General features: G+C 38.8%; 1 protein-coding gene across 1 annotated transcript; it reads right to left on the bottom strand.

Annotated features, from left to right (window-relative positions):
• Positions 1–3,956: 3,956 nt before the first annotated feature.
• adgrg4a (adhesion G protein-coupled receptor G4a) lies at positions 3,957–6,378 on the bottom strand. Its single transcript, XM_028590239.1, has 5 exons — positions 6,177–6,378; positions 5,478–5,580; positions 4,918–5,198; positions 4,642–4,743; positions 3,957–4,528 (listed from the first exon to the last, which is right to left on the bottom strand). Exons 1-5 carry the CDS (start codon positions 6,376–6,378, stop codon positions 4,380–4,382), a joined length of 837 nt encoding a protein of 278 aa, XP_028446040.1. The 3' UTR covers positions 3,957–4,379.
• Between the last annotated feature and the right edge of the window lie 4,818 nt (positions 6,379–11,196).

Genomic DNA, 11,196 nt, shown 5'->3' with positions numbered 1-11,196 from the left:
CAATATTTATACACTCACAAATGTTCACAATTTGACTTACAGTAATGCTGGTCTATTTACTGGTGCAGGCCCACTAAGAGAAGTGCCTGATAAAAACACAAGAAAATGCCCTTCATCCAACATATACAGTGCTTTGAGATCTTTGAGAGGAGCGACAGAGTTGAAGAACAGGTTTGTCAAAGAGTGTTCCCTTCCAAAATAGTTGTTGCAGTTAGTACATGCTGACGTACTGAGGTCATTTCACTGAAAGAGGAAGTGCTGCAGTGTTTTTTCTGTATATATAACTCTCAGTGAGGCCTGTTTGACAAAAGAATATCTGAGATCTGAACAGAAAGCCGGGCGTATGTGGTGTAGTTGAAGCCGTTCCCTGTCTCTGCTGCTCCAGCCACTCTCTCTTCAATACCAGTACAAGTCCTTCTTGTCCAGATGCCGTCCTGACAGAAAGGAGACAAAATGAGTTTTAAGCAGCTCTAATGGATGCACAAGAACAACTTTGTAATTAAGTACGCCGATTAAAAATGAGCTGTAATACATATATTACTTAATTTTCACGCTGTAGGAATAAGATGCACAAATTCCTGAGTGGTTATCAAGAAACGAGTAAGGAAGTCAGGAACAGGTAATTTAGAAATGCCTAACAAATAGTTTTCAAGTAATTCTTAGATTATTAAATAATAGGGTGTCTATTCTAATTATAAGCTACATATTTGTAAACCTGGCACATAATTATTTACTATGTATGTGGTAAGTGGTAATGCATCATGATTGTAACAAACGGGTGTGAATATTAGTAAACGTTTTTAAGAGTTTTTATTAACTAGTTATGCTTTGCAGTAAAAACTCAGTTGGTAACTGTAAGTGATGCCTGTACTTTACCTGAAGGGACAAAAAGTTAGAAACACATATGTACATGACAGGGAAGTAATGGTTAGTAATTGGTTACGTGCCATTTAGCAACTGGTTCAAGGCAAGTTGACCCTGATGACACTACCAGGGGTTATTTTATCAGACTTTGGAAAGCTTCTCCAAAGCTATTAGCATAGTACCTCATACTTTAGTTATCAATAAACAAATAATTATCTATTATAAGGTCATTTTTATAAAAAAAAATACAAAGGTTTTGTGCACCTTTTCTATAGTGTTATCAATTCTTCTTCTATGTAAAAAGCAATTTTTTGCATGTTATTGGTTGCAAGACATTTTTAAAGATGTTATATTGCAGCTGAAGGCCTACCAGGTTCAAAGCCTACAGCGGTTTCCACGGAGTCTCTATATCCTTGAGGCACCGTCCAGCTGGAATGCAGTATTGGCTTGGAGCTGGAGGCCATGCTGGGTCCCATCTCAACCCGGTCACTATCCAGTAGGTTGAGCAGGGACGTGGTGTACTGCTGTCCAGTAAGATTCAACCCTTGAGAGTAGGTAATGGACGGCAACCCCGGGCCCTCTCCTGCTCTGGCTGTGAACGAGTTCCAGGAGCCAGGAGCGTTGTCTGCAGGGCTGAAGTTAAGGAGACGTCCTGCTGCAGGAGGGACCTGTGACTCTGAGTAACAGTCAAGAGCACTCCTCTGATGGTGGCTGGTTTCCTCTGCGGGGGACAAAGAAAGAAGCCACGTAGTAAGGATCAATGGGATTCATTGTCCTGCTTCTAGTCAGGTAGGTCATACACTGTTGATTTTTTGTGCTTACCCAATTTAATAGTTTTACGAATTGTCTTTGTCTTTGCTGCCGGTGCCTTGGCTTTACAGACTTTGCTGAGAGCACGGGTGAAGTGAGCATCCACCATGCTGTTGATGTCCCCGTGAAAGTAAGTCAGGATGAAACAACGAGAATGCTCCTCCACCTTCACAGCTGTGGGACTGTCTGTTCTGTCCTCCATGGGTCAGCTGTGACAAAACAGGTTGTTAACTCTACAACATACATGCAACAACAGATTTTACATGTCTGCTTTTTATTTACAGAGTGTCTGTAAATAAATAAAAAAAGAAAACTTGATCCATAATGTAGCAGTCCACATTTTCATTTGGTCTTTCTTTGCATATAGTGATGACATGGTTTTTTAAAATAAATGTGGTCTGGAAGACTCATTGCTGACAAACACAGTAAGAGTGTAAATTGATGTTATTTACTTTTACTTTCATTTTAGTACATTCTATGGCTTAGTATTAACATATTATACTAACAATGCATGAAAATCACATAATGGTGCACAATACGTTTACTCCAGCAACAAATGATGAGGAACATGTTGACATTTGGAAGAACTAACTAACTAAGAAAATGGGCATTATGATTGGGCATTTTAAAGACTTAATAAGAAATATATTCTGTAGGCTTACACTGCAGGGTGTTTAACCCTTCTGTGTTGTTCATATTTTACTTACACAGCCAATGTTCCCGGGTCTGGTGGACCCACCACATTATTAGGCTTTTAAATCAATACAGCCATAACAATTGTAAAATACTTAACGGCTGTTTACTTTAGCTCATTTACCAATGATATATACATAATTTATGGTTCATATTTGCCATTTACCCCTGTGAGATCACATTCATGATCATATGATCATTTTCGTTTTTTGTAACAAAACAAGGAGATTCAATTATAAAAAAGGTAAAAGAAATAGAAACAAGATTTTTGATCATTATTGGTGCTTATTTCTTAGAACTTAATCAAAACAGGTGAAAGTGCTTGAAATGTAACAATTTAGTAACTTTGTGTGGGAATAGCAGGTGCAGAAAGACAACATAGTTTCATAGCACCTACAATTAAATACACTCGGGTCCAGTAGACCCAAACACCTCATAGACCCAAACACCTCATATGTAATAGTTATGTGTAGGGGGGGTGTACCATGTGCAGTCAAAATAAGTTATTTTTTATGCTCTTGACAGAAAATGAGACAAGGCCAATGAGTTTTAGTTATAAGAAATAATAAATACCATAATTGTTCTTTTAGCAAACATTGAAAACGGATCCCACAGACCAGAACAACACACAAGGGTTAAATAAGCGTTCTGAAATGCATAATGAATGTTGCTGATTTGGCGGAAAACATGATGCCAGCCACTAAGGAATAAAGTGTAAATAATCACATTACATCCATCCTGTAGCAGATTGGAAAAAAAAACACTTGGTAAGTTAATTGAACTGCTGGTTGTGAATAAAGAACCAAAGCATTGAGTTAGTTATATTTCAAGTAACTTGCTTCTCTTACCTGGCCTAATGAATGACCAAAGATAACCAGGGAGTGTGTCCTTGCATGAGTTGATCAACGCTGATGTGTTCACTAACATGAGCAGCAGCCGAAATTGTTGGAAAAATGTCACTCAATGTCATCAACTTTCCTATCCTCTACGGACAAAATATTTTGCTCACTGAGCCTCCAAAGTTACATGGTGTGTTAGACTGGGAGGGCGTCTGTTCAGCGCTGTCTGTGGTCAGAAGGCAGCAATGAACAGAATGTCATCCAGCAAGTTCCTCCAGAACCTGACTGACACCTTGTTAAAACATTCCTCAGCAGCACTGTCAAACAGTTAGACACAGTTAAAAACAGCTCCGAGTTGAATTGCCTGTAACGGAGGTTACATTTAATATTATATTCTTTAAACCTCAACATGGATATTACAGCATAAAGTGTAACCTCATTAACATGTTACCTATTACCAAAACAATATATAAAATCAGTGGTTCTCTTGATGGGTTTAAATCTTCACACAAAAAAAGCAATACTCAGAGGCTCACAAAACTCACATTCATATTTTATTATCATTGACATTGAGTATATCTTTAAAAAATGTCTTCAAAGGAAACATCATGAGCAGGTAAACTTTCATGCAGACGGAGAGCTGCTGGCTGCTGTACATACACATGGTTTCATTAAAAAAATATTCATGAGTACAATTTCTAATGTACTGTACTTGAAAACATTTCTTGATTATGATACTGTCTTTTCCATTACATTTAAATGGAATATCCTCATAACGGCTTCCTGTGCAACATTTACTTTACTATTAAAGGTTTTACGAACACATAGTATTTATTTGTGTTGTTTTGCCATTCAATTGTACAGTGGAAGCATTTGTAAACCTTGAAGGTGAAGTGTATGCTACATTAAATATAAGTTGCTTCCATGAAATTTACTTTACTTAGAAATGACAGTTGGCACAGTATTATCATTATTTTCATAGCTGGTTAAGGTGCAGGAGTGTCCACGGACCTATTGTATCTCACTGAACAAGTTTTTTTTTACCCTTTTTTTTTTATCTTTCTCTGCCCATCACAGACATGTAGCTGTTCTATTTTTGGCTGTCACTGTTTGTGATTGCTCAATGGGCCTTGAAACGGAGCGCTGTACAGAATGGCACATACAGAGGCCCGCTCACGCCCCCTGGTGGTGGTTCGGTGCTGATCCCGTAGAGGAGTCAGAGATCTTCCTGATGGTGGAGGTGTTGTCAGAGGCAACTGAGTCAGAGTTAACAAGATGGTTCTTTATGCAGTGACCACCCACTGTCACAGAGCGGCTGCAGTCTGAACACCCAGGGTACAAGAAAGAGAAAACAATGCATCATCCTGCTAGAAAACACTTCCCCCTCAACCATCTGGCAATTATACTGCAATGTTTGTTCACAAACAATATGTACCTGAGTAATCACTGAGTTTGAAACGTCCACAGCACAAGTGGATTCTCCACTGTTTCCTCACATTTTCCTTCATCAAACAGTGGAACAAGAAGACAAAGAACCCTAGGACAAAAGAGCAGAGTTAGTAGACAAATGCTAAATGCTAATTTGGAATAAAAAGCTAAATAACATACACATGCTAAGTCTAGACATAAACACTGACAGATGTGTTAAAAAATGACTCGCTCTTCTCCTGTAACTAATAACTTCTTAACTTCATCTACAGTTCATATTTACCCTGCAAGCTGTTAAAAATGGAGAACAGGTACATCAGGACCACTTTGCCTGGGCCAAAAGAAAAAAAGCCCAGTGACCACGTCAGGCCTAAGAGGACGGTGAGACTGGCCACTGCCCTTAAGTCATGCAAGGAGCTGGCGCTGTTTGCTGACCGCTTATTGGCCCTCATATGTCTGATCTGGATAAGAACCACGATGAACACAGAGATGTTGCACAACAGGATCAGAAGGACAAATGCCACCACAGTCACGTAGAAGAAGACATCATTCTGCAGCCAGCAGCTGGTGGGAGGGAGAGTGTTGGTCATATGTCATTTACACTGGAATTTGTGATTAATGCCATATACTACATGCTTTCTTTGTGTACAGTAAGACACTGCTGAGTGTTGGATTTCTTTTGGTTGTTGTTTTGTGCAATTTTCTCATCTTCAACAACAAATTCATTTATCAGGCACTCATATGACTTGATCTCACAGTTTTCATTACACAATTTAGACATGATGCTCCAAAAATAGAGATAACTCACCCTAGTTTCAACCACAGACCAGTGCTTGTACTTACAATTGGTCATTGGACTGAAGCATCACTGCAGCGTCTTCAGGCACACTGCCATAAGCATCTTTATCTATGGCCAGCACCAGGCTGACTATGACCAGAGGAATACCTGTTGGAAAAAAATGTTTGATTCCCAAACTGACTGACTAAGAAAATGCAAATGTGTTGAGCATTCTTTTCTGTCTGTTGCATTTTGTGGAGTCTTGCTTAGCCAGACCTCTCTCCACAAATTTTGTTTATTTTTTTGAAAGCAGATTTTCCTTTAAAGATTCTGCTACAACCCCTGGTTCATGTCTATGTCAACGGTAATGCTATTTTTATGGGTATTTCTTATCATAGATAAAATAGAGACTTTTTTCTATAGGTACACTTCCATCTATGAGATTTCAATCAATTAACCCAGAGAATCACCGCACAGAAGATCAACTGAACACACATTATTGTGGGTTTTGACAACGTTTGTAATGATAAATAAGCGATAAATAAAGAGCTTTTTCGTTCAAGGACATTCCTATTTTCCCTATAATAAATTACTTACAGGGTACAGTATTTCTTGGAAAGATTCAAAACTTATGGATTCATGAAATAAAATATTAACAACTAATCCCCCAGCTGCTCGACCCCAACCAATCAAAATACACTTCTGAATCCAATCAGCCAATCAAAGCCAACTAAACTTTCATTACACTCATAGTTCTGTCTTACCCCATCCTACAGCACATAACTTGAGGATGTAGGAGGGAATATAGATGTTGAAGACCTTGACCAGTGCAAGGTACATGTGCACAGCCTCCAGGCCCATCCAGGTGAAAGAAGCCAGCAGGAAGTAGTGCAGCGTTGCAGCAGTGGCAATACACAGACTGTAGTTGGAGAAGGATGAGAGCCAGGAGTCCAGAAGGAAGAGCATGCTCAACCCCAGTAGGGCAGCTGATAGGTTAATGAGTATCTTAGATGGGTAGTCTCGACGCAGCTTCCTATAGTGTAGTGACAGATGCAAGTAGGCAACATTTGATTTCTTAGCACAATGTCCTATGAGGCAGCATTGCATCTAATGCTAAAAATCCACTTTTTAATTTCTACCTTCAGACAAGGACTGCACAATATATAGTTTTTTTTATCGTCATCGCAATATTACCATAACTAGCGCAATTCGCATATTGTGAAAGGCTGTGGCATATCGTGAAAGGCACATCAGTAGAAAATGGCTTTTTAAAATGTAACTATTGTTAATTTTTTAGTGGTGCCTTTTATGTTCAATTCAGTTTTCCATTTGTTCAATAAAAGAATGTTGGAAATGATTTACTTTCATTTGTTTTAAATTCAACAAGCAATTGTTGTATTTTAGCAGAATACTGAAAGTAGCAGAAATGCAAAACTGAGTACATTTCAATATCTGTGTATTTATCGCAAGTAATATCGTTATCACGATATTCAACAACCTTCTTGCATATCGCATATTTTCCTCATATGGTACAGCCCTACTTCAGACTCCTCTAGCTGGTTATTGCAGCAAAGATGGTCTTTGCGATATTAACCTGTTACAATGGGATAAGTATGTTGGTGTCACTCCGAGTGACTTACTCAAAAGCAAAGTAGGTGAGAAGAGTGATGCCCAGAAAGATGGAGGATATACCACAACCGAGATTTGAGATCACTGTCAGAATCTGGCTGTCAGCTTCACTGATGGGTGTTCTGGATACATCCTGAAACACAATATACAGAAACGGAAAAAAACATATTGTTTGCCTATATTTAACGCCCTGTAGTGGTGGTGTCCAAACACTTTTGCGCTGCTGGGAAATAGCAGTGAACAGTAAAACTCATCCCATGATAATTATTTGTAAAAAATATTCATATAATTATAAAGGAAGTTTGCACATTGTGGTGTTAACATCAGCTTTTGTATGGAGTTAGAATCATGCCAAAACCTCACACACACACAAAACGTGTTTTACTCACGCCCAACGATTCACAAACAAACTCAGTGTGGTTTGCAAATACAAAACATCATTCACAAACTAATGCATTTTGTTCTGCAAATAAGAAACCTACCTATCAAACAAATACAGTATGTTTTACACATACAAAAACGTATTTCTTCAATGACAAAAAATATCCTGCAAGTACAAACTAAATTCTTTCAAGTACAAAAAAAAATCCTTCAAGTACAAAAAAAAATCCTTCAAGTACAAAACAAATTCTACAAGTACGGAAAAAAAAATCCTTCAAGTACAAAAAAAAATCCTACAAGTACAAAACAAATTCTACAAGTACGGAAAAAAAAATCCTTCAAGTACAAAAAAATCCTTCAAGTACAAAACAAATCCTTCAAGTACAAAACAAATTCTACAAGTACAAAACTGTCACGTGACTTTTGGCACTAACTTTCCGCCTTGCTGATCCACACTCAAATGCCCTCAGATCTTGTCCAATCACTTTCAATTCCACAATTCTTTTATTCCAAGCATTATCAAGAAGACAGGTTACAGGTTTGTATGGTTACGTGTTTGGGTGTGTGGTTTATAGAGCAATAACGCACACAAGGCAGGAAACACAGCATGTCCAGCATCAAAGATCCTCCATGTGGTTTTGAACAAACATACATGCATCACATCCGTGGGCCCGTCACAGAATTTTCGGCGAATCTGTGAAACTGCCACAGTTTTAGAGTTAAGGGGCCGTGTTCATTTCACAGAATTCTGTGAGATCGGCAGCCTGTAGGTTACTACTAAGCAAGATCAACATGCTGGATTTCTTCAGTTACCCGGCTTTACCTAACCTAACAACCACAATACAGTCGTTGCTTCCTAAAACAGGAAGGAAAGCTGGCAAAAAAAGAATAGCGGACGCTGTAGCCTAGATGCGTAGGCCTAAATCACATGGCTTATCAATATCACTTCCCCATCAGTCAGGCACAATATCTGACCATAATTACACTTGTGCTTTCCATTAACTGTCGTTGCTTTCGCCTATTATATGATCAGTTGCAACCCTGGCAGTGGAAGCGATCATGAGAGCAAATACAATATATGAAAACATAATTCAAACCGATGTGCGCATTGGCGACACACGGCTCAACAAGCGGATATGCAATTCTCTCTAAAGGTTTTAACTTTTATGAGCGCATATCGCTCTCTCTCTCTCTCTCTCTCTCTCTCTCTCTCTCTCTCTCTCTCTCTCTCTGCGCACCGGGCTCCACCGGATCTTCTAAGAACAGTGACGGCGTTATCAATCGAGTAGTCTATTGACTGGTCAGTAGGCCTATGCGGTGCTTTTACATCGGTTGATCTCTGATCTCCAACTTAACGTGCTCCCGACCAGGTTAGGTATTCAGAATAAGTTACAACGGTGATTGTACCCGGTAACAACTGATCCACCGTTACCATCACTGTGTCACTATAACCAGCGTCGTGACACAGATTATGCAGGACCCCGGTTGTTAGGTTAGGTGAAGCCGGGTAACTGAAGAAATCCAGCATGTTGATCTTGCTTCGTAGTAACCTACAGGCTGACGGTCTCACAGAATTCTGTGAAATGAAAAACTGTGGCAGTTTCACAGATTCGCCGAAAATTCTGTGACGGGCCCACGGATGCGATGCATGTATGTTTGTTCAAAACCACATGGAGGATCTTTGATGCTGGACATGCTGTGTTTCCTGCCTTGTGTGCGTTATTGCTCTATAAACCACACACCCAAACACGTAACCATACAAACCTGTAACCTGTCTTCTTGATAATGCTTGGAATAAAAGAATTGTGGAATTGAAAGTGATTGGACAAGAACTGTTCTTACCGACACCTCCACTGGTCTCACGCCAGCCACCCACAGCCCTCTACACCTCCTTTTCAATGTGTGGTCTACGCACAGATTCCCTGATCACAGCACGTCTATTTCTGTACAGAGAAGCTGTATACAGCTTTGCTGTTATTGGTATTTTTTGCCCAATAACCGCTGTTTTAATCAACATTTATTCACCAGATCTTATCATGGTTTAATTGTATTTCTTTTAATGTTATTATTTCGGTCTATTTCGGCCAGGGAAGCTGCTTTGTTGTTTTGATATTTTTTAAACTATAATACTACATCTAGTAACATATATGTAGATATTATCATAGTATGCATTTCTTTACTTTAATAATATTATTTTGGTCTTATTACTGGTGAAATATTACAGTAGGCTGTAAGACAGAACACGATATGATCAGAGTTGGGCGCATGCAAAGCCAATTTCCCACAATGCAATGCCGTTATTCATTTCAGAGAATCAGACAACGATCAGCGGGTCTTTAACGCCAGCATCGCTTCAATATACATATATATAATCAGTGGTTTTGTCATCAGCAACAACACGTTGCTCAGTTTTGTTCCAGTAAGTTATGCACCATAATAACGTTTAAAAAAATCCGCGTGTATTTATCTATGTTCCTGGTAGGCTTAAATGTATTTAACAGCGCTACCTGCTGTTGTGGAGGGCGAATTACAGGACATTTGTTAGAAAACGTACCTGCATTTGTGTGTGGATCAGCAAGGCGGAAAGTTAGTGCCAAAAGTCACGTGACAGTTTTGTACTTGTAGAATTTGTTTTGTACTTGAAGGATTTGTTTTGTACTTGAAGGATTTGTTTTGTACTTGAAGGATTTTTTTTTTTTCCGTACTTGTAGAATTTGTTTTGTACTTGTAGGATTTTTTTTTGTACTTGAAGGATTTTGTTTTCCGTACTTGTAGAATTTGTTTTGTACTTGTAGGATTTTTTTTTGTACTTGAAAGATTTTAGTTTGTACTTGCAGGATATTTTTTGTCATTGAAGAAATACGTTTTTGTATGTGTAAAACATACTGTATTTGTTTGATAGGTAGATTTCTTATTTGCAGAACAAATTGCATTAGTTTGTGAATGATGTTTTGTATTTGCAAACCACACTGAGTTTGTTTGTGAATCGTTGGGCGTGAGTAAAACACATTTTGTGTGTGTGAGGTTTTGGCATGATTCTAACTCCATATTTTTGTATCATTAGCAGACAAATATGTAAGCAGTCAGCAACGGGCCAGATTGCACACAGTATGTTGATGCTTGTGGAAGTTGTTTGTTCCCTGATTATGTGACCAATGACTCACCAGGAGCACAGCAAAATGTGTGAGATGATCACAGAGACAGCTGGTCCGATAAGCAGAAATACTGTGGGTTATACAACCTCTGCTGTTCCAACCACCCTGCCCACCTGACACACACACACACACACACACACACACACACACACACACACACTTTTGATTAAAGCTGCTTTTCAACAGACACAGCTTCCTGTGTTTAGGGACCGTTATTGATGTCACTGTTTCCTAAAAAGTACTATGAGCTTCAATTACTGTAAATCATCTAAACCCAATTGTAACAACATGTATAATAAATAATTAAGAACTTACCGTTTTTCTGCAAATCCCAAAAAATGCACTGCACATTGTCTTCTGGCTGTAACGAAAAAACATAGCGAAGTGATGATGGTTTTAGATTCAAGGCTTCTGAATGAAATTTATTTCTCACCTGTTTGGGTGTTTGGTGGCGGAGGGTCACCACCACTCGCTCCTTTAGGTTGCTGACATGGCTGTTATTGATGCTGGCAGATACTATATAGGAATTTATGGTCAAGCTACTCTGTGGTGCATTGGTTATGTGTGGGTCCTGTTAAAAAATAAAAGGGTTATCACATTAGAAGGCAGGACAAGGATA

The sequence above is a fragment of the Perca flavescens genome, chromosome 10 (genome assembly GCF_004354835.1).
Source record: "Perca flavescens isolate YP-PL-M2 chromosome 10, PFLA_1.0, whole genome shotgun sequence".
Lineage (NCBI taxonomy): Eukaryota > Metazoa > Chordata > Actinopteri > Perciformes > Percidae > Perca > Perca flavescens.
The sequence above is the reverse complement of the archived record's forward strand: the minus strand, read 5'-3'. Positions and strand labels throughout refer to the sequence as shown.

What these genes read in the sequence shown, in the direction of transcription:
- adgrg4a (XM_028590239.1), bottom strand. Translation starts at nt 6,378, where the DNA reads ATGCTCTTCCTTCTGGACTCCTGGCTCTCATCCTTCTCCAACTACAGT. An exon ending in CATTTTTAACAGCTTGCAGG is followed by an intron (nt 4,744 to 4,917) that starts GTAAATATGAAC and finishes CTTTTGTCCTAG; the next exon opens with GGTTCTTTGTCTTCTTGTTC. An exon ending in CAAACTCAGTGATTACTCAG is followed by an intron (nt 4,529 to 4,641) that starts GTACATATTGTT and finishes CTGGGTGTTCAG; the next exon opens with ACTGCAGCCGCTCTGTGACA.